Source organism: Limulus polyphemus, unplaced genomic scaffold (assembly GCF_000517525.1).
Source record: "Limulus polyphemus unplaced genomic scaffold, Limulus_polyphemus-2.1.2 Scaffold154, whole genome shotgun sequence".
NCBI classification, from domain to species: domain Eukaryota; kingdom Metazoa; phylum Arthropoda; class Merostomata; order Xiphosura; family Limulidae; genus Limulus; species Limulus polyphemus.
Window position 1 is genome coordinate 310,312 of NW_013665764.1, and position 25,742 is coordinate 336,053.

The 25,742-nt window shown below is 32.4% G+C and overlaps 1 protein-coding gene across 1 annotated transcript in view; it reads right to left on the reverse strand.

Annotated features, from left to right (window-relative positions):
* Positions 1-25,742, reverse strand: part of LOC106476276 (nephrin-like) — a 141,594-nt gene that overhangs the window by 58,541 nt on the left and 57,311 nt on the right. The window contains exon 2 of the mRNA XM_022381220.1: positions 23,551-23,685. Coding sequence (XP_022236928.1) covers positions 23,551-23,685 — 135 coding nt within the window. The remainder of the gene's footprint in view (positions 1-23,550; positions 23,686-25,742) is intronic.

The following is a 25,742-nucleotide window of genomic DNA, read 5'->3' on the forward strand; positions in this document are numbered from 1 at the left end:
GTAATGTAGTTAGAGGACTAAAGATTTATAATTGTGGTTACAGAACTAAAGATTTGTAATGTAGTTAGAGGACTAAAGATTTGTAAGTGTGGTTACAGAACTAAAGATTTGTAAGTGTGTTTACAGGACTAAAGATTTGTAAGTGTGGTTACAGGACTAAAGATTTGTAATGTAGTTACAGGACTAAAGATTTGTAAGTGTGGTTACAGGACTAAAGATTTGTAATGTAGTTACAGGACTAAAGATTTGTAAGTGTGGTTATGTAAAATTGTGATGCGCTTTCATAATTATATTAACTGGAAATGATATATTCATTGTTGAACGAAATACATCTGCATTAATACTGACTACATAACTACATTAAATAATTAGAAATCTGAATGAGGCCAAACTCATATTTTTGTGATTTGATTTTTGTTTTTTATTTAGCAATATCATATACATAAAGAATAATATATAAAATGTATTTATGAAATTTATTTACTTAGTTTTTAAAACGTGTAGTTAGTAATGGAAAAAATTACAGAAACCTGGAAGTTGAATTTTTAGGTCTGAATTTTTAGGTGTTTTTCAGCTTTACGACGAACCTGATCTGAATCCGAAGAAAAATATATCACTATAAATCCAACAAATCCTGTGTCCGAACATTAAGACTTTTCTAGGTCCAACTATATTTGTAAAAAAAAAACAACAACAACGAAATACTAAGAAAGAAACCGAACATTTCAAACAGATCGAGTTAAAAACTAAATATGTAAAACGCAACAAGAAAATTATGTATGTAAACTCTTTTGTTTTTAATGTCGAAAGAAATTTTTGAATTAGGCCTAATTTGTCAAATGTAATTCATTTTTTTCATACTTTAAATCTTTTATGTTATGTGCATAGATGTGGGACAATTAAATTATGTTAATGCATAAAACTTTAAGATTTTGTTCCTCAGACCTCTAATTTTTTGGAAAATTATTTTTTGTCTCAAAATGTTTTTACTATAAACGAAATTTCAATGAGAAATGTTTTAATTGCATATTCGAAGTATTATTTAACTCACGAAAAATATCATTATCTATTAAAGGCTCTCACGTCCTCCAAGCATTGTAGCACACAACACCATTAAGTTTGAAAATACAGGAAATCAAAGGTTCAAAACGAAGTAGAACAGAGAGTTTGCGATTTAAAAATAGATAGACCGTATGGTGCAGGACATCCAGTAACTAGGTGTGCATAGTAACAAACCAACACTTGTATAAGAAGAACCCTTTACACATACCTGCTCAGAACAACTGAGGGATAATGGAGATTTTCTTTGTTCTATTTCCAACTACAGTTATTGAAATGACGCCAGTGAAACTCTCGAGCTTATATTTTGTTCAAAACAAACGTCACCATGAGATGATATCGTATAAATATTTCAGACGTAAATAAAAGTGAAGGAAATTATATAACATGTCCTTAGATACCAGTATATATAGATGCAAAGTGAGTGCGAAACATGACAGGATTACATGAAAATAATTAGGACAATTTCATGATATGACGAGCATAAAGGTCGTCAAGGCTTACTAGCAGACAGTCAAAGACAACAAGTCGTTGTAGAGTAGCAACACGTGTTATAAAACATACTGTGTGTGGACTAACTTTCAGATCATTAATAAAACTGGCTGTAGATATTGTGAGGCTTACTAATTGCATCAATCCCATGATGTTAAATAGCACCCATTTTGTCAGGTTGTCATCAACAGTATACTATGTGAGGCTTACTAATTGCATCGATCCCATGACGTTAAATAGCACCCATTTTGTCCGGTTGTCTTCAACAGTATACTATGTGAGGCTTACTAATTACATCGATCCCATGATGTTAAATATCACCCATTTTGTCAGGTTGTCATCAACAGTATACTATGTGTAGTATACTGTTGATGACAACCTGACAAAATGGGTGCTATTTAACATCATGGGATCGATGCAATTAGTAATTCTCACATAGTATACTGTTGATAACAACCTGAAAAAATGGGTGCTATTTAACATCATGGGATCGATGCAACTAGTAAGCCTCACATAGTATACTGTTGATGACAACCTGACAAAATGGGTGCTATTTAACATCATCGGATCGATGCAATTAGTAAGCCTCATATTTCTAACTGAACCATTATTTCTAAACTGCAACAGGAAGCAAATGTCAGCACAAGCACAGTATAAGCCAAGCTTCATCTGGTTGTCCTTTAAACCATGCAACCAGTGGTGTACGTTGTTTGTAGCTTAGTGCCATAAAATAAACCACCATCGGTGTTAAGAACATGTAGGCTAGTCAAACGACGTGCGAGTGAATGTTTTGTTTACAGACCTATTAACCACTTCATCGGGTTGTCCTTTAAACCATACCACCAGTGGTGTACGTTGTCTGTAGCTTAGTGCCACAAAATAAACCACCATCGGTGTTAAGAACATGTAGGCTAGTCAAATGACGTGCGAGTGAATGTTTTGTTCACAGACCTATTAATTACGCTTTACGCTAGAGCTAGATACAGGGTATGTACGTATTGAAAAAAGAAAGAAAAGTCGAGTCTAAATTCTACATTTTCGGAAGAAAACATACATATGGCGGCAGTAGTATGCTGGTCTACTTGACAATGTCCTTGAAGAACAGGATATGGAGTGATCGTATCTAATTCAACAAGCATGAATGGGTCTGAGAAGGTGGTTCCCGCGCTGATGAGCTGGAAATAGATCTGAGAGAAGAATGGATGATGTTACCCCAGCACATCATTGAAACGGTCATTTATACAAGACACGTCGAAGTATGGTTTGTATTAGTGTCTGAGTTGACCATACGTCTCACTGTGGACATGAATAGCAGTAGTAACGTACGTATATCATCTAATACTTGTAATGCATAAAAAATAACAATAAAAACAGGGCTATTTTATAACCGTAGTTATACCATGACATAGGTAGAACCTAGAAAACTCTAATTATACTATAATTATTGTAAGTAATATACAACATTATTGTATTTTCTCCATCTTACGGATCGTATAAGAATAAAGCTACCGCTTTATAACTTTCCTGATTTAAAGGCACATGATTCAGAAAAATAAGATATGTAAAGCTAGATAGGTGGATAAGTTACAGAATAAGGTAAAACTAGTTTCTGGGTCAATTAGCTTCTTAAAAGAAATTTCCAAAGTATTGTTAGCCTATTTAAAGTTAGTATACTTTTCTAATTCCAAAGTATTGTTAGCCTATTTAAAGTTAGTATACTTTTCTAATTCCAAAGTATTGTTAGCCTATTTAAAGTCAGTATACTTTCTACTTTAATTCCAAAGTATTGTTAGCCTATTTAAAGTTAGTATACTTTTCTACTTTAATTCCAAAGTATTGTTAGCCTATATAAAGTTAGTGTACTTTTATAATTTAATTCCAAAGTATTGTTAGCCTATTTAAAGTTAGTGTACTTTTATAATTTAATTCCAAAGTATTCTTAGCCAATTAAAAGTTAGTGTACTTTTCTAAGTTAATTCCAAAGTATTGTTAGCCTATTAAAAGTTAGTGTACTTTTCTAATTTATTTATATCAAATCAATAGCAGCAGGTAATTAATTTATTATAATTTTGGATTACATTTCATGATGGCCTTATAAGCATAAGGTAGTTTGCCATCTATTTAACTTACATTTCAGGAATAGAATAATGGTCTTATCTATTATATCTCGTATAAACTGGTTATACTATTTTCCGTCTTCTTCATGGAAAACTATTTGGATATTTTAGTATAAGGCAACATGTTTAAAACGATATATTTACATGCAAATATGATCTGGCAAGTTGACAGCACCAATCCACATATACAGTATCACTAACCGCTCTTTTTTTTGGCCAGCCATCAGGCCGTTTGTCATTACGTACGTAGATATCCATATTAACAGTGATGTAGTTATCAATCAATGCTAATAGCTTTTTGAAATGTCTCAAGCGGAAAGAACGAGATTAATTTCTTGTCAAATGAGACGAATTCCCTTTGTTTTCGGTTTAGCATGTCTATTGCCCTTACAAGTTTTAACTGTTAAATGGAACTGGCGTGGTCTGGAAGTTAAGGTGCTCGAGTCGACATCTGCGGGTCGCAGGCTCAAATTCTGTCGCTGAACATGCTCGCTCTTTCAGCTGTAGGGGTTTTATAATGTAGCGGTCAATCCCATTTTTCGTTTGTAGTGAGTAGTCCAAGAGTTGGCGGTGAGTGGTGTTGAATAGTTGCCTTCTCCTTAGTCTACCAATTCTAACTTATGGATGACTGGCACAGATAGCTCTCGAGTAGCTTTGGGTGAAGTTTAACACCCAAACAACCAACGCAACCTTTTAATGTTTGTTTCACTTCAACCTAAGTTAAATTACAGAACATCCACCCACATAGTGTAGACTTAAGTTGCGTTCTGTACATACACTGAATACGCAAAGTTCGCCTTTAAATACTTATTTCTAGTTATGTTATGAGATGTGACATTACTGGTAAACAAAAAAAACATCAGTTAAATAACGCCGTTCTTATATTAAGCAATACAAGCAGAAGTTTCAAGTGTAAGAAAAATGTGGAGCCGCATTTTAAAGATGATCCTCTGGTGATCCTCATCATAACAGTTCATTAGAGTGACTGTTGCAACATGAAAAGCCTTATCAGAAGTTCTGTTTATATCTGCCAAATATATGACAACAAGTCTTAAGGTGTAGAATCCATTGTGGTTATTTTTTAAACTTTCGAATGAAATTAAATTGTATTTAGCTATTTCTATTACAGTATATTTGATGAGCGATTGCTATGCGCATTCTCTGGTGCGAACAGTTGAAATATTTCTACCGAAAAATATTTTCAAAGAACATTCAACATCGAAAATGTTGGTGTTCTTGAAAGGGAATATTCCAACTTTTACTTTTATATAGATATGCAAACTTGTCGCCTGTTATCTCAGATATTCATTATTATTTATATAACAATATTAAACTTATTTAGTTTTTCTAACAAGACAACGTATAAGTAAATCAACAGTGATACTTCATTTTTCCAACTGCTTGCAAAACCAAATGTTTAGAAATGGTGTTTAATTAAAGGGACAACGTATATTCTAAATGGCTGTCACTCCATTAGGCCTCGAATAACCTCATTATCTAGATGGTTTCGAGAAAGGTGTCCGTCGACTTACATATTAGGTTGTTGACTGTTTATGTTATCATGTAGTTGGACACAGAAGGCTCATTTTGGCTCTTTTTATATTATTTTGGTGTATTTGTGTTTGAATTGTGTGATCTTCACTAACATACTTATTTCTGAATTATGTGACTTCCCTAACATATTTGTTTCTGAATTATCTGACCTTCCCTAACATATTTGTTTCTGAATTACGTGACCTTTCCTAACGTATTTGTTTCTGAATTATGTGACTTCCCTAACATATTTGTTTCTGAATTACGTGACCTTTCCTAACGTATTTGTTTCTGAATTATGTGACTTCCCTAACATATTTGTTTCTGAATTATCTGACCTTCCCTAACATATTTGTTTCTGAATTACGTGACCTTTCCTAACGTATTTGCTTCTGAATTATGTGACTTCCCTAACATATTTGTTTCTGAATTATGTGACCTTACCTAACATATTTGTTTCTGAATTACGTGACCTTTCCTAACGTATTTGTTTCTGAATTATGTGACTTCCCTAACATATTTGTTTCTGAATTATGTGACCTTACCTAACATATTTGTTTCTGAATTACGTGACCTTTCCTAACATATTTGTTTCTGAATTACGTGACCTTTCCTAACGTATTTGTTTCTGAATTATGTGACTTCCCTAACATATTTGTTTCTGAACTATGTGACCTTACCTAACATATTTGTTTCTGAATTACGTAACCTTCCCTAACATATTTGTTTCTGAATTACGTAACCTTCCCTAACATATTTGTTTCTGAATTAAGAATGATTCCATAGCAAGACCTATTTGTTGTTGATATAATTTTCCCACATAATTGAAGTAAATTGTATTTGTACAGAAAGTTGTTGGTTTCGTTGTCTTGGAGATTGTAAGTTGAGTACGTTTTACAAAAGTTCTACCATTTTCGAGCATCAGAGTATTGTACATTAGACAACAAGTTGTATACATCAAACTAATGAGTACATCATGTGATGTTATTGGTGTTAATTTTTATTATACTTACAAAGTGGGCTGAATTCTTAACATGAGAAAAGTGTTTCCTTTATTGATAATATCAAGCCATAAAAGCCATAAGATGTAAATCCTATTACCAAATTAGGGTAACAGAAGAAACTTCCCCTCAGATTCCTAAGGATGGACATCAGCTTAACAATTTTCCTCCAGACAAGGGCAACTCCACAGTAATCACAGGAAAACGACAACATACAAACAAGCTCCAAATTGTAATTGAAAAGGAAAACTACAGGAAGATTAAGTCAATTCAATAACTAATTCAGAGAAAGAGAAACACCTAAAAAATTTTGAGACATAAACAGCCAAGCTAATAGTACACCACAATACCACCATGGGACATAAACAGCCAAATAGCTAAACGTACACCACAATACTACCATGGGACATAAACAGCCAAATAGCTAAACGTACACCACAATACTACCATGGGATATAAACAGCCAAATGGCTAAAATTACACCACAATACTACCATGGGACATAAACAACCAAATGGCTAATAGTAAGTACACCACAAAATTACTACACACATACAAATCTATGTCTATGAGGCTACATATTCAATCACAAGGTAACCTGTACAGATTCGCCATGGCAGTCTTGTAATAGAGGACAAAAAGTTTACATACAATATCCAATCTGAATGTAGACTATAGTAAGTTGAAGAAAGAGAAAGACCGAATATATCAGAATTGAGGAACAAAACAGATATACTGATTTATTTGATATATCTTATCAAGTCAGAGAAGATCATATAATTGAGCGGAATAACGCTAAAAGTAGAAAACAAAATATACTTTCTACATCAAACTAAATGATCATATACTGAGTCAACTTAGCACAGAAGTGAGATACAGCTGGACATCTAAAGAGTTGATCGATCAAGTGCGAATTTGATGAGATCCCAGACTAATGAGTAGCTTAACTGTTTTCCTAACAAAATGATTCAAGATCGAATTCCGCCTCCTGCTACCACAAGACGAAATTTTGACGTTCTCCTCTGAAAACCGCAGCAGACTAGGAGCCAAAATCTTATGTTAAACACCACCTGGTGATTAGTAAGGGAATAAAAAACCTTACTTCAGTTTGAGTTGATCACTTAAACTAACAACTGAAACAGGTCATCATGTATTGCATTTGAATAAGCTTGTAGTTTCTTGTACAAATTTCTTTTAAATCATTTTTTTTTATAATAATAATAGCATAGATTTAAATTTTCAGTGAGTAATTACCTTTCAGATACTCAAATTCCGTCTATGGACGACTGTTTGTGATTATATAAGGGAAGTTTGTTTGTTGTTAAGCCAATAGCTACTGAATTGGATATCCGTACAGTGTTAACCACAAGGAATCCATCTCCGGATTTTAACATCAGAAGTCCTTAAACTTGTGACACAACGGTAAGACTGTAGGCTTATAGTGCTATAAATATAGTTTTGATGCCCGTGGTAGGATGAGTACAGATAGCCCATCGTGTAGCTTTGTGCTCAACAGCAACCCCCCCAAAAAAACAACCTTAAACATATAGGTGATCTAGCAGAAGTCGTATAAAGAAACAACTAACGAGGATTCATATAAAATTAGTTTTATTATTTAAAAGTAAGTAAAAGTTCTGCAAAATGAAAACTGGATTTGTTCATTAGTTTCGTAGTACAATTGGTTAAGTTTATTTAATTTGCATATTTTTTTCTAGTTTTAGTGCTTAACTGACACCTTTTCATATATATGTGATTTGGTTTGCAGCTTACCATTATTTCATAGTACATACTTTCAAATGACCACGAATGATCGATCATCATATTTCTGTTGAATAAATCCAGCACACACACAGTCCGATTGAGGACGATTGACATTTAGAACTACACTAATGAAAAATATCCCTTTTTCCCTGTATAAAGGCTATGAGGAAGGAACACGTGGTTAAAATTAAATGTTTAATTGCAATGAAAATAAACTGGTCTAATAAAAAGTATCGCACATCAGTTGCCTTGTATCATTTCTTTTCCAACAGAAAAGTTTTAATCTTCAGGGATCTGATTGCATTCCATCTTTAGCATTTAGTAAACATTAAAGACTGTGTATTTGGTTCTTAAAGAAATAGAAGTTTCGAATAGGTCTATGAGCTAAAGATAAGTTTCAAAAATCACTTCCTTTAATTAAAAGTATGAAACGGATACCAATTAAAGACTAAAAAGGCTAAATTAAAAACGTAGTTGTTTTGTATTTGATAAGAAAGTAGTTTAAGTTAATAATCAACTAATTATACTTACTTTTATACTTTCACAATGATTATAAAACAGACATTATACAGATATAACTAAATCATGAAATTATATTGAAAGTATAAATTTTTGCAAGATTATATTGTTATTAGATATACTGAAGACGTTTATGTAAGAAAGAAGAAGAAAAAAAATGCGCATAGCAGAACACCTTTCCAACCCACACAATGCTAAAGGAAGTGTTGGCTAAATCAAGATACAAAATGGGATTGAATTTCATCGTTTTAATTTTTTTGTTTATTTACGACTTCAGTTAATGTGAATAGGTGCAATTAAACCCTTTTATTAGTCGAGCCTAAAACTTCTAAAATTCGAACAACAGACGAGAGGTTGAAAAATAAAAATATTTACATCGAAATTATGTGATTTCGGCGTGTTATAAGTAAGTATTTTTTGACTGCTTCTGGATTTAACACTATAATTAAAATATAATTTTTTGGTTGTTTATAGCTTTGGCTAGCTTGTTTCAATGTTAAAGAAAAATATATCGAAGTTAATTCATTCGTTTTGAACTAGGTAGCTAGATAGCAAAATAGAACCTCGAACTACTTAACAACGTAGCATCCTGAACGAGCATAATATATTTTTTTGAACTAGCTAACACTAACTTAGCTTCTTAAATTAGTTGACAACTTTGTTATTATAAAGTGAAATAAATAATAAGAAATAGCATAGAGTCACAAACTAGTTAATAACGTGATGTGATAGATAACCCAGAATATTAAACTAACACAATACAGTATCCTGAGGTGATCGAACTAACCAAATTTGTAAAATCCTGAACCATGTGGTAGCAGAACATCCTGAGAATTTCTCTTCACAGAATCATGAACAATCTAACAACTTAACACCATGAAGGAGCAAAATAAGGCCGTCGTGAGACAGGTTAATTTTACTAAAAACATAATAGTTTGAACTAGTTAATAATGGTTTAGTTTGTTTTAAATTTCGCGAAAAGCTACACGAGGACTATCTGCGCTATCAGTGATAGGCAACTAGTCAACACCAACCACTGCCAATCCTGGGCTAATGTTTTACCAAAGAATAGTGGGATTGACCGTCACATTATAACGCCCCCACAGCTGAAAGGTCGAGCATCTTCGGTGACAGAGATTGGAGCCCGCAATTCTCAGCATCCAACAATATAGAATACTAAAATACACAACATAACACCTTAAACTAGTTAACAATGAGGAATTCTGAAGCAACCAACAATATAGAATACTAAAGTACACAACATAACACCTTAAACTAGTTAACAATGAGGAATTCTGAAGTAACCAACAATATAAAATAATAAAGTACACAACATAACACCTTAAACTAGTTAACAATGAGGAATTCTGAGGCATTCAACAACATATAATACTAAAGAACACAATATAACGTGTTAAACTAGATATCAATATCGAATTCTTATACAGCTAGTAATATGGACATTTGAATTATCGAGAATCCCTAGCTATTAATTACATAGTATCTTGAACAAGATACCAACATAAGATCTTGAAATACTTGAAATACCTGAGGTTCCTAACGATATATATTCCTAGACTAACATAAAACATAAAAACCTGGTAACAGTTTGAACATGGTCTTAATACAAACTACTCCTAGCAATTTTTATAACTTTAACACGTGCAATGTGAATATAGCGGCTGTAGAAAGGATTTGTGCAATGTGAATACAGCAGGTGTAGAAAGGATTTTACGTTTCAAAATTTCAAACTAAGGATTTTTATGCTTTTTTCACAGAAGACATGCCATTTATTTAAGGATCTAAGTTCTATACAACGAACCGTATGTCAAACTGTCAAAGAAACAAGAAATCCCGAGGGAAATTTCTATTTTTCATATGGATTGTCTATATAACATTGAACTTGTTTCATTTGTTACTGTTGTATAATGTTAGGCCTATAGTATATTAATACCTCCTATAGATGTGAAGTACTGCTTAAGTTAAACAAAGAGTAAATAATTTTTTTCATTTGTTACTGTTGTATAATGTTAGGCCTATAGTATATTAATACCTCCTATAGATGTGAAGTACTGCTTAAGTTAAACAGAGAGTAAATAATTTGTTTCATTTGTTACTGTTGTATAATGTTAGGCCTATAGTATATTAATACCTCCTATAGATGTGAAGTACTGCTTAAGTTAAACAAAGAGTATATAATCTGTTTCATTTGTTACTGGCGTTCGGCTTACCAGTAATGATCGTTTTTGGTGTGTTTTTTTATTTCAGATGACATTCAATGTTAATTATTTACTCTTTGTTTAACTTAAGCAGTAATTCACATCTATAGGAGGTATTAATATACTATAGGCCTAACATTATACAATCACGTACTTGATTGAAAAGATTAAACAACTTATTACAAGAGAAATTTAATTAATCTAAAATTTCTCTTGCTGTCGAATCTGGCTTGCAGTGACTCAGGGTTTGGTTGATAAGCTTAAATCGTGAAATATTTCAAGCAGTTAATTTGATTTTTATACAAATAATCTTATATTGACTGAATAGCTACTATTCTATATAAAGTTTATGATACTGGAACTTCGTGATAAACTGAATGAAATTCATTATTATATTCTAGCTGTTTTCTAGAAATTATGTTCATACATTTCGGTTATCTCGACTAATTGACAACAGAATAAACGTTGTACAATTAAACTACTGGAAACTATTCGGCTTCTTATAGATTTGGAATAACGATAAACGAAAAGTCGTTTGGCAAATGCTTCGATCCATTAGATGTAAAAGAGTAAATAATCCAGAAATGAAGTTTGTATACAACTATTAACATGTTAAATATTTTGTTGAAAGGAGTAACTAGCTGAAATGTATACAATAGAAACAAGTATATATATATATATGTGTCTCTTTTCTTTGATGAATGTCGAATCCAGGCTTTTTTAGTTCCCGAAACACATTATTCTTAAATTCTGTTGCATTGCCTAATGGTAAGTAGAGAACAGCTTACTTAAGATGTAAAACACAATCTCAATTTGTGTTGTAATGCCTAATGGTAAGCAGGGTATAGTTTGTAACTTCTGTTATAATGCCTAAAGATAGCAGGGTACATCTCACTTTAAGATGTAAAACACGGTTCTTAACGTCTAATGATAAGCAGGGTACAGCTCACTAAGATGTAAAACACGATTCTTAACTTCTGTTATAACGCTTAATAATAAGGAGGGTACAGCTCACTTTAAAATGTAAAACACAATATACCTAACTTATGTTATAAGATGCAAAACACAATATACTTAACTTATGTTATAATGCCTAATGATAATCAGAGTATAGCTCATTTCAAGATGGAAAACACATTGTTGTACACTGCAATAATGAGGTTCAGATGTAACATTCAGTTTAATGTTGAATGCAATTGTAATTATATAGAATCATGATGCATGTTTTCATACATGCAATTGGAAATAGAAAAACGTAAAGGTGAAAGAAAAACTGGTTTAGTTGGAAAGCCGTTTCCTTTAAAAATAATTATTAGAATTACGTAAAGAAACAAAAAACAGTTCTGATACGTACATGTTACTATTTCACTTGAAATGTTATATTTGCTTTGACTTGAAAAACGAATCTAAGGCTTACAGTACTTAGTTGATACTATAGAAAACTGATCAGTTTGTAAAAGATTTAGGGTTCAAATCCCAATCCAGTTGTTATTATACATTCTCAAATATTGACTGATCTTATTATTAGTGCTTACAAGTTCAACATTTTGGGGATAAAATGTCTTTTTCATGTTGGGCACATTTACTCAGTATAGCCACGATTAATGAATATTTCGTAGAGTGTTGATTTTCAGTTGCTTGAACAATTGAGTTACTTAATTTAATCAGAAGGTCTTCACGCTTTGTTACATTCCGACATACAAAATGTGGTTTTCTTGTTTAACGTCAGATGCCTTTTAAATTAGTGTCAATCTTGTAGCAACACTTTGGCGTTTTAGCAGAAGCACAGTTGGTTGCTACAAATTAAATACAGTCAAGCGAATACGCCGATTATTCTCAGTTTTTGTATGGTTTGAAGTTTGTACTGGTCAGCCGTAAGTTTACAGTTTGTTTGTTTGTTTTTAAGCACAAAGCTACAGAATGGGATATCTGTGATGTGCCCGTCACGAGAAGTGAAGCCCGGTTTTTTAACGCTATAAGCCACTGGGGGGGGGGGAGAAAGTTTGCGGAATTACGCTGCTGACTAAAATGGGAGGTCGATTCTCTGAATTGGACAAAACCACAATCGCCTATTGTGTAGTTTCGTGCTTAAAAACAAGACAAAAACCAAAATGCATGTTTTGAAATTAAGGTAGAAATAAAAACAGAAGATTCTACACGAAAAAAAAAAAAAAGCGTGATAAGATTTTAAGATTTTTACTAAAAGTTGTAAATTGTGCAATTATAGTGGCGGATTTTACATTAAACCTAATTTTGTATACATAAACATAAATTAATAGGAGATCAACAATATGTACCCCCAAAAGAAGTAAGAAGTTAATCAAAAATATAATTTTTGTTTCACAGAATATAGAAGTTATAATTCTTCTTTAAATATATTAAAGCACAACCATCAGTAGTGTCGTGCAGTAGAAGTCGAATACGAAGTTTTTGTGAAGATTAAAGTTTGTTCTTAGAACTTATTTATAGGCATACAAAAATAAAAACAAATGTTCAATTGACCTGACTATTGTCGATCAAAATTCTTATATAATACATTGCATGAGAGGCTTTTGTGCATGTCTACTTTCAAACATAATGGAGTAATTTAGCACAAATGCATATTTAATATGTTTTTGAAAAGCGAGTTTAACCATACCACTGTCTTTTATATCTGGAAATTAAAGATTGTAACGTTAGAAAGGTACTTGTGATACTTAGATATGATCTAACTGATAGCTTATCCTCCTAATAGATTTTTCTCTAAGACAACACGCATACCTGTTATTCTACTAATGACTAATCATACTGTACAATATTTATTTCCACTTCCCAAATGTCGCTTGGAATTCGTTACTCCGTTTACGATCTTTCTCAGTCTGATGTCTTAGTTAAAGTACTATTGCTTGACACCGAATTTTTATTGTAACACTTCTGTATAGGATAGTGGGATATTGTATAGGATATTGGCAAACTTTCTACAAACTCTCCATGGTACATGGACGTCAGCTTCCCATACCCATTGGGTGAATTTTCCGGATTCCATAGAGAAAACTGAACGTTTCCTCCTTTGAAACGTTGCGTCTTTTGGCCTTACGTCGTTGACTGGTCTCGTCATACTAATTTCCAGAAGTTTTTTTTTTCTAATTCAGCACGAAGCCACACAATTGGCTATCTGTGCTTTTGCCCACCACTGGTATCGAAACCCAGTTTCTAGCTGCAGCATTTACCCCCAGCCACAAGTTTATCCGAAGAAATTGCGCTGTCTAATGGGCGGGAATTATACGTGAAACAAACATATAGTACTAATTAAAGACAATTTTCCTCTCTATAATCTGGTTCAATAATTATACACATGGGTATTGTTTGTTTGTTTGAAATTAAGCACAAAGCTAGAGAATGGGCTATCTGTGCTCTGCTGAACGAACTGATTTTTAAAAGAACGTTTCTTCGTGATTTCTTTGTATACGAATGAAACAAAATTTTAATGGTTTAATGCAAACCTGAACATAATTATCTTTTAGTAAGTACAGCTAAAAAATACCAGTATACCTGAAAACATGGATGAATTATAAAACTTTTATCAGTTTATTTTGTTTTTGTCTTTTGAATCAGATCACCAGAAAAACACTAGACAGCTCAACAGCGTAACGTGCTGCACATCAAATTACAGTCCAGAGTTTATTATAATTCTAAAAACATAAGCACGTTATCAAGTAAAAAAAGATAAAAGTAATGGCAATAAGTTAGGCTGAAAACTTTAGCTAAATAGAGAAGAGAATAGTTGATCATATAAGAAATAAAAAAACTATTCTCTAAAAAGAGATAGTGATGAAAGTCAGGAGAGTAGAACTAATTACACACGTGATAAGATCGCTCTGGTGTTTAGAAATATAATTAACTTCTTCGTAAGGTCAAATATATATAAATATACATGATTAAATATATATTCACTAAGACTAAACAATAAAAGTAAAGACAGGTTTAAAGAAAATAAATCAATTTTACGCTCTGATGTTTTTTCTGCTTTTTAGACAGTTCACGATTTTATGCTTTCCATTAGCTGGTAGAACAATCTGATGAGAAAATTAACAGTTCAGTAAGCAATGTATGACCGAGCAACTAAAAACCATAATTTCAGATCGGGTTTCAATAACATTCAGCTATGTTGACGGCAAACACCAACATATTGCTTTTTAAAAACTCTTAGCTAACTCGAGAGCAAACGCTAACAGATTGAGTTTAAACAGCATATAGCGAAGTTGAGAGCGATCATCAACAGATTGAGTTTCAACAGCATATAGCGAAGTTGAAAGCAATCATCAACAGATTGAATTTCGACAGCATGTAGCTAAGACGGCAAACACCAACATACTGAGTTTCGACAGCATATAGCTAAGTTGAGAGCAAACACCAACATACCGAGTTTCGACAGCATATAGCTAAGTTGAGAGCAAACACCAACATACCGAGTTTCGACTGCATATAGTTAAGTTGAGAGCAAACACCAACATACCGAGTTTCGACTGCATATAGTTAAGTTGAGAGCAAACAACAAGATACTGAGTTTCGACAGCATATGGCTAAGTTGACACAAACAACAAGATACTGAGTTTCGGCAGCATATAGCTAAGTTGACGCAAGCACCAACATACTGAGTTTCGACAGCATATAGCTTAGTTGAGAGCAAACAACAAGATACTGAGTTTCGACAGCATATAGCTAAGTTGACGCAAGCACCAAGATACTGAGTTTCGACAGCATATGGCTAAGTTGATGCAAGCACTAAGAATGGGAAATTCTTTTCTTATTTCTTCCTACTTAACTGGACAATATTTTGTTGCATTTTGAAAATAGACATATTCTTAGTTACCCAATAAATCAAACAAGAAGTTTCATATTTTCCTATTTTCTAGATCTAAAATAATATACTTGAAATTAATGCCCTTGAAGAATAAAAGATTCAGTGAAAGTGTTATATATTATTATATTACATCCAAGGAATACTAATGTACTAAGTACTAATGTAAAAAACAAGTAAGAATATACAGAAGATCAATCTTATACGAAACTGATAATTTCACCTTAAGACAACATTAACTCAAAATGTAACTTGAATTGAAGGGCTTTTGCAAATAATTTGATTGAAACAAATCGTTTGAGGTGTTGTTATTTTTGTGTAAAGCTATTTGAAGGTTATCTGTGCTAGCCGTTCCTGATTTTGAAGTGTTAGACTCGTTAACCTCACTCCCCCTCATCTAATAGGCTACTCTAATCGAATAATGGAATTTGACTATCACTTGTATAAAACACCAAAGCCCCAAAATCGGAGCACTATTTATTTTTTGGTGGTAACGGGTCACGAACCATCGAACTTCAGGTCGACAGTCCGTCATATTAACCATTGGGTTACGCTTGGCCATAAGTCGTTTAAGAGAAAATAACGTGTCCTACTTAGTATACCCTAACTAAACATAGTATATCCTGATTAAACCTAACATACCCTGATTACATTTAGTATATTCTAACTAAACCAAACATACCATGATTAAATTTAGTATATTCTAACTAAACCAAACATACCATGGTTAAACCTAGTATATCTTGATTAAACCTAACACACCCTGATTAAACCTAGTATATCCTAACTAAACCTAACATACCCTAACTAAACCTAGTATATCCTGATTAAACCTAACATACCCTGATTAAACATAGTATATCCGGACTAAATCTAGTATACCCTGACTAAACTTAGTATATCCTGACTAAATAGTTTTGTGTTTCGTGTTCTCAACTGTTGAAGAGAGAGAATGCACTTAGATAATACTGGACATGCTTCCTACATTTTGTACAACTTCATAGAATATGTAGGATATACGTGTCTTACTTATTATGATTCGTTGGATATATGTGTACTATATCCTATGATGAGTTACCTCCTGAGGCGTAGTTGTGGTATATGTTGTTCTTATCTTACAGCCACAAATGCTTGTTAAATATCTGTCCACTTGTTTTCAAACTTACTTTGTTCTAGGCTCTAAGGGAACACTCTTACTGTGATATGTAACTCTAGAAGTATAAGTCTGAAAAGAAGTCAGATGTTTGACATCAAACTTTGCACCCTGACTAACGAAAATTAATTAGTTTTAGTAACTGTCTCAAGACTTCAGATCTCTTGCTTAGAGCACCAACAAAATAAGATATAGATCAGCATAATTAAAAATATCAATATTATCAAAGATCTTTACATAAATATCAAAACGTGCTGGTGATATTGATTATATGAAAATGAGGAGAAAAGCGAGGTCTTGATGGCATAATGGAGAAAGTCACCGAATGATGTCTTTTATTAGGCTCGAGCGAGTCACTCAACCAAATATTATGTGAATACTAATAATGAATTTTTTTTTTTCGATAAACAGTTTCGCAGCCATTACAATTCTCAAAACGGTTGGTTTTGTAAGTTTGTATTAAATATTATTATATAAAAAAAATATATTTTTCAACAATCATATGCTATATCCTTTCTTTATAACACTCAAACCTGTGTTAAGGTTGTTTGTTATTAAATAAAATAAATATAGTTTTTTTTCATCAGTCATATGTTATATTCTTTCTTTATAACACTCAAACCTGTGTTTAGGTTGTTTATTATTAAATACAATAAATATAATTTTTTCAACAATCATATGCTATATCCTTTCTTTATAACACTCAAACCTGTGTTAAGGTTGTTTATTATCAAATAAAATAAATATATTTTTTTCAACAATCATATACTATATCCTTTCTTTATAACACTCAAACCTGTGTTAAGGTTGTTTATTGATAAATAAAATAAATATAATTTTTTCAACAATCATATGCTATATCCTTTCTTTATAACACTCAAACCTGTGTTAAGGTTGTTAATGCGTACACATTTCTCCAAGGTAATTCTCTATACAGTCTTATAACACTTTCAAAGAAATCTATAATCCGATACTCGGTTATGTTGTTATCCTTAAAGATTTTTTCTGTATTAGTTTTACTTTTCCCTGCGCCACTTCAATGTTTACCGTGATCAGTCGCGAAAACAGTGGTGAGTGATACACTTAATCCACGATAAGATCACATGCTAAGCTATTAGTAAGTGGCGTTTTTTTTCTGTTGCTCTATCTAAAGTTAATCCACTTTTTTTTCCTTCTTGGGGAAAGAAACTTGCAAAACTGAAACACCATATTTTTCATTTTTATCTACTTTGTTTTGTTGTTTTGTAAACTAGATTTCTGCCAATGTTCTTCGAATGCTAACATATAATTTTCAAGTAATGATTGTTATATTTTCAATATATTCGTGTTTGACGTTATGCAGCACTCCACTGCCATTAGTAAGTATAATAATTATATTATTAATAAACCATCTTTTACCCTCTTTCGGATTATACCGCGAGAGGGTAGGACCTTGCCAAAGTCTTTAATTTCTTGAGAACTATCAAAATATACGAATATTTTGTTTTCTTAATTAATTGAAATTGGATTCGTTTGGTTAATAATTTATAGAAAGTATTTTATTTTGATGACCAACAAAAAACGATTGAATATAGTGGTAATTATTTATGTTGATATACGAAAGGTCATTAGATTAAAACAAATTTACCACACATTGTTTGGAAAGCCAGGAAACAATCTTGTGTTTGGATATTTGTTGGTTGAGAGTATTTCAAAAGCTAATATAGTTTATGTGGGAAGTAACATAACTACGAAGTAACCATGAAATCAACTAAATGCTTACAATCCTGAAAACTCAGCAGTAGAAGATTATCAAATTCTAATTGATAGTCAGACAGAATTCAGGGGAACACTACATACTAACTCATAACAGCTTAAATGTACGATGTCACGCTATGCATTAAGTGTGTCTGCTTTTGTAAACTCAATTATCCTACTACATGTAATTATTTCAGCGTTGGTACATATACTTGTTAATGATGGAGAAATTACCATAGCAACATGTATTAGATTTTGTAGATTCTATGACTTACTAAGCAGAATCACATAGTTTGGGCACACATCTATTTCAATAAACAAACCTAAGCTAGATATAAACCGCTAAATGACTTTGTTATATCCTTTTTATTCATGAAATAGTGTCATCCTAATAATAATTCATTGTTTAATTATAATCTCTGAGTAGCAACATATATATATATATATATGTTATCTCAGTAATTTATAACCAACATTCTACTGACACACATGAATCCTGGCGTTTTTTGCATGTCATGTGATAAGATTTTAAACTTCGTTTGAGAAGGATAGGATGATTTGAATAACGTTTATTTATTTAGCCAGTGTCATATATATATTGTTTGTTTGTAAAACATCTTTTCAGATATTAATGTCAAATTAACGAATGGTAGACCAAAATGTAAATTGTTATCCCACAGAAAAAATCAAATAAAATCGAAATTTATCACCAAATTAGTATGGTTGTTAAAAACTCGCCAAATAGGATATGCATATCAAATATAAGACAGCTACGCTACGTATATGATCCTGTGCTTTATACATTGTTTCACTTGAAGATGATATGGTTTGTTTGAATTTCGCGCAAAGCTACACGAAATCTGCACTAACCGTCCATAATTTAACATTGTGTTAACTTTTGTGTTACTCTTTTAACAAGGAATAGTGGGATTGACCGTAACATTATAACACTCCCACGGCTGAAAGGTCGAGCATGTTTGGTGGGACTGAGATTCGAACTCTCGACCCGTAGATTGCGAGTCGAGTGCCATAACCATCTGGCCATGAAGGTAATATGATGTATTTTGTATTTCAAGAAATGTAGCCAGTTGAATATATCAGTGTATCCTTACAAACCTCTGAAACTTGATCGCACTATTCAAAGTTACTCGCATTATATGACGATCCTATCATATATCCTTTACTGTGTGACGACATATCATATTTCATGTTAACAGACGGTTCTACCACGATGGTATCGTGTCACAAAGATATCGCAATCTGTATTGTTTAACGACCAAAAACATTTTCAATCTAATCCATATGTGATTATGTATTAGAAATGTACTCTACTCGTTAAACCTCGCCTAACTGTACGTGTATTTCTGGCGATTAAAAAAAACCGGACTAGTCACATTGCACATTGTTTTACTTTATTTTGTTTCGTATTTTACTATTCGTATTATGCTTGTAGAAGTACCGGCGTTCGTAATCGATAATTACAGACTTATTAAAGTTTTATTATTTCTCTGAGATTATTTCAACCCCAAGAAATGAACCATTCAAAAGCATCATCTGAAAAATAGCATATGATTAGACATCTAATGAAATTTGGAGAATAGTTGACCAGTGGCAATTTTTTCGAGAAGCAGTGAATAGCTCAGTATTTCCTGTTCCTAATTTACTTTTACTGAATGGAAAGCGCCAAGTTCAGTTACTTCAGTAACATCATCCAATTATTATTTAGAAAGCGCAGAAAAACAAGACACTTTTTACTCTTAAGGAAGTTAAGATCTGCTTTTGGAGTATAAAGTAAGTAGCCACGCCATTAAGGTTAAATTCAAAAACATAAATGACATCTCGCTGCCTTTGATGCATACCCCCATAGAACACAATCTGAAAGCATGTTCTAATTATTGTAAAATCTGAGTTATCGGGTGCTGTGTGATAGAAACTTGCATGTCTAGGAATAACCTTATGAGAAGAAAATACGTTAATTCAAATAATTACATAGCTTAAGAAATACTATTGAAAGGTAAGATAAAAAAGTTATTAAATCGCTTAAAACTGAAAAAAAAAGAAACAGATAAAATCCTAAAGCTTTCGACAAATGAATCTCTCTTCATTAAGGACGGATTGTCCTTGCCCAAAATAACGACAAGTCCATCTGAAAAAAAATAATTGGCCCGGCATGGCCTGGTGGTTAGGGCGCTCGACTAACAATCTGCGGGTTCGAATCCCCGTCCAACAAAATATGATCGCCCTTTCAGCCGTGGGTGCGTTATTATGTGACGGCCACTCCAACTATTCTTTGGTAAAAGAGTAGTCCAAGGGTTTGCGGTGGGTGGTGATGACTAGCTGCCTTCCTTCTAGTCTTGCACTGCTAAATTAGGGACGGCTAGCGCAGATAGCCCCCGTGTAGCTTTGCGCGAAATTCAAAACAAACAAACAAAAAATTTAATTAAACGGACGGCAAATACCTCATATAGAAACATATGTATAGAGGACGACGTTTCGAAGGTCTTCTGCCTTTCGTCTGAAAAATTACTGTTATTTATTCATACATAACACAAATAAAAGCTCTTTCACTTGAGTTTTTTTTTCTTTCTGAATGTCATTTGTATATACATGTTTTCGCCTACTCCACCTGGATGTAGTAAGTGAAAATAATTTTTAGTTACACTTAATTACCCTGAATTTAAAAATTATAGTCAGAAGTCAAATCGGCTTTGATACTGATGCATAATGGAACTCCTTTGTTTATATAGGTGCCAATGATATGTGAGATCTGAGATGTTATATTCTCTGGACGGAAGTTATGTGAATTCGTGATTAATGAAAGGTTATCTCAGGACATGAAAAGTTTCTTTCCTTATATGTAATTGTAAAAAAAAAACGCAAACATGCCCATAAAGACCGCAAAACACAAAATGTGCAAATTTCCATGTATCTCCGCATAGACCCAACAAACCTTTATGCCATCAACAGGGAGCGAAGTAGTGGTAAAAAACGTAAAATGCAAAACTGAAAATTTGTATGTATATCCCCATGGACTCAATGAACCTCCATACAATTTTTGGTGAAGATCCATCCACACCCTGCGAAGTAGTTACATGGACATACAACTGACAGTACTATTATACTTATGTAGATATAAACAAAGTAAATACCTAGAAAAACAGTTATTGGGCTGTAGTTGGTAACAGTGTAAGTATGAATAATTTGCTAGAATTGACGTCCTTTTGCTCTTCGTATCAAGAGATGAATCCTTGCGTATGTAGACGTTTCGATCTTAACGGGTACTTTACAAGTTTTTGGATAATATTCTTTCTTACTGTTACTGTCAAGAAATGCAGAGGACGGGAGAGGCGGGGGTTAATTGAAACGGTGTTCTAAACAATTATTTTACAACAGCTACTAAAAATAGCCTAGTGTTTGAAAATAATTCAGTATTATGTATGCGATTAGGCCTAAAGTTTGAAGCTATAAGCTAGTAAAAATTAATAAAGTCGGTGATATTGAACGAAAGTTTGATGCTTTATTACTTCAGTAAAATTAAAGCTTACCGTATCATACTAAATATTTAAACTCATCATAAGCTATGGTGTAAGATTACATCACTTATAAATTGTACTTAAGTTTTGGTCATCATGATTCCTCTATAACCTTTGCATTAGTCGTTTGAAAAAGAAAAAAAAATTGCTAAAACATGTAAAACACTTATTAAACGGACAATCCATTGGGAGGTAAATATATAATAACCTAAGATATTGAAAAGTAGTTTTGAAATATTGTGATTGCATTATATAGCACAGAAGTTCTTTTAGGGAAAACATATAATTTCAAAAATCTAAGCTTGCAGCAAGTTACGTTGTACACAAAGAAGAGACAAATAAATAAACGTAGACTGTCTATCTATCTATGGGCGTATTAAGACTTCTCTATTGCACGTTCTTTAAAATTTGTTTTCCAGTGTTCCATCATTACTATTTTGCTTGAATTCGTTTCGTCAGACGTTGAGTTTTAAACGCTGGTGGATTTGCCAATCTTGTTTTTACATTTGTTGAATTCTGAATGAGCTCAGTTTAATATTGCAGTCTAAAAAATATAATAGGTACTCGTGAAAGAAACGCAGAATACGTAAAAAAGTATTAGTTATATTATGAGAATACTGATAAACCTTTCGTTTCGTTCGATGCAGAAGGAAAATAAATGGGGTAACCAGTTTTCTTTATAACTTGCATAGAAAACACGGAACTGCTTTGAATAAAAAAACAAAAATAAGACACTGGCAGATAGAAGTTTTTAATTATCTTAATTAAATTAACTCACTTGTCCATAAAACTTTTAACTTTTTTAGCTCAAAGTATATCAAAACGTTACACTGACAAGTAGAAATCGAAGCATATTGTTCAATATATAAACACAGGTTTCATTTTAGTAATTTTCAAGACAATTAATGATGTCATTTGACGGATCTTGAAAGATTGTCCAATTGAAATCTGTGCGTATGGTAACAAGTTAAGAAGCCAAACGGACTCACAGATAGCCTGAAATAGCTTCTCATGTTGGTATATAATATGTACTACATTTATATAAATATAATAGTACTGTCTGTTGTTTGTCCATGTTACTACTTTGGTATGGAGGTTCATTGAATCTATGGGGAGATACATACAAATTTTCAGTTTTGCATTTTGCGTTTTTATGAACGTGTTTACGCTTTTTACCATTACCTCACCCCCTGTGGATGGACATTCACCACATTTGACATGAAGGTTTGTTGGATCCATGGGAATATACATGCAAAGTTGCGGTTTTACATTTTGTGTTTTGCAGTTTTTACAATTACATATAAGGGAAGCAACTTTTCATGTCCCAATATAACCTTTCATTACGAATGTACATAACTGCCGTCCAGGGGACGGGTACTCCAGCTAGTTACTAATAAACTAACAATGTTACATTTTGAAGAAACGTTATATGTAAGTAATATATAATACAACATAAATAGGAATCAGTTTACAAAATCAGATAAGTGAAGACGCTTTACTATAAGACAAACACACACACACACACACACAAACACATATACATAATTAAGATACATAACTTCTTTGGTTCATGAGCTTAATCTTACCCAGAACGAAACCGTCTTTGCTCCATTGTACAGCTCCAGCTAGATTTGCTATTTGACATTGCAAATCAATAGTTTGTCCTTGAATGACTTCACTGGCGCGTGGTTTCACCCGAAAATATTGTCTCTGGCAAACACCTGTAAGTACAAACGTTAGCTTCAGTTAAATAGTTATTTATTGTTCTATTTTCTATTCTATCTTTATTGTTATATCAATTTTTGAAAAATAAATATTTGTTTCTGCTGAGATGGCTCTCAATTGCTTGTATTTGATAAATTATGGGATTCACTTGTTTGTTTTATCTGGTGGTGAAATTAAATAGTTAATATCTGCCAAATGATGTGTTTCAATTCTTAATATGTAACAAATGATGTGTTTCAATTGTTAATATCTAACAAATAATGTGTTTCAATTGTTAATATCTGCCAAATGATGTGTTTCAATTCTTAATATGTAACAAATGACGTGTTTCAATTCTTAAGATTTGCTAAATGAGGGGATTCAGTTGTAGTAGCCTAAAAAGAAGATAAATAATAATTACTAACTAGTACAATATGTACAACTACTGTACTTGTTTATTAATATTAATTGTTCTGTTTGTTGTTTATTATTACGCTTTTTCTATCGCACCATTTGCTAATAATTCTTCGTAGATTGAAAATGCTGTCAAACCATTCGAAAAATTGGTTTGGTTTCATTCAGTGATGGTTTCCTTCTGTAAACTAAGTTTGAGATAATGAAACATTTCTTTTAGTGAGGTTGAGTCTATAAAGTCTAATCCCAAGGGAAACGATTAATTAAGGCAAATTGATCTCATTTTGCACACCGAAGATTCCGTTTGGAAAATGTATATCGTTTGAGAGTGAATAGTTTTGTTACACAAACATCTAGATATCTTACGAACCTATTATTATACCAGAGGTAGAACACAATTAATAGCTACGAAGTTTGATTTAAAAACACACACACACAGATATGTTGTTTATATCTATGTTTGTGTGTTCTATAATAACATCGTTGTGCAATGAAGCACATAACAAACACAAGATGAAAATTTATAAATAGCTCTTGTGGTCCCTGTAAAACATCTAGAAGATACACAATGGAGAATGGGATTTATGCGGAACTACGTCAAGTATAGTGTATGAAATATACCGGCTACAAAATGCCTTCTAGTTCGTAAAATGCAAATCAACTCACATGAAGTGTATAAGAGAGCTTAGCTTGCGAATCTTTTCTGACCTACTTTCTTCTATATCTTAACTGTCACTCACTATCAATGGTAGATAATAAGTATGGTAACACCCCAAATAGGTGTCTGTACGATACTCGGTCTAATATACTCATAAAACTGGAAAATAACAAGTGTAGGCGAATGTGTGTTTATGTATATAACTTGATTTACACATTACAGCAAGAAAGCCAAGCAAAACCTGAGCCACGTTTAAACTTATATATGAACTTCCACCCAACTAAATAGATTAGATGAAGATTTGTAGAGTCTATAAAATGTATATTTTTAAATTTTACAACCTCATGCCTGAGACAATACTAGATTTCAAAAGAAAATAATGTAAAACCACTTTACTCAATAAACAAGAGAATCTCCATCAAAGCATATGTGAACTGCGCTTAAAAATAACATAAGTTAATTCTTGTTGTAGAAATTGTTAAAAATCTCAGAAACGTCAGAAGAAAGTTTTGAATATCTGATGTATAGGAAAAACATTAGAATTTGAAAAATTGGATAACTAGAAAGACTTATGACAGATGAGATTCAAAACTCAGTGCATTTAACTTTAAAAGATGGCTGGTTAGGCTGTTTGCGTAATCGAAAGTTCATACTAAACTACGAATTTATCAGGTAACATTTGATGTCCTTCTTCAACCAAGTTTAGACTGTGATGTTCTAGCACAGCTCTGAATTTTAGGCATGATCAGTGTTGTCACTGAATGATGCGGGTAGAACTCATTATCTAAATGTAGTCCAGATTTGAAGCTCTCTGTAAATTGAACGTAATGATATAAAAAACTGTCTAATTTAGATATTATTGATTAATTTAGTTTTTGTGAGTGAATGTTTTATTATTGTTTAGTTTTTGTTATAATAAGAGTTAAAAGCAAAAGATTGTAGGAAGTTTTGTTAATAATTCATTGAGGTCGAGAATACAAAAGGAGGACAGACGATTAAGTG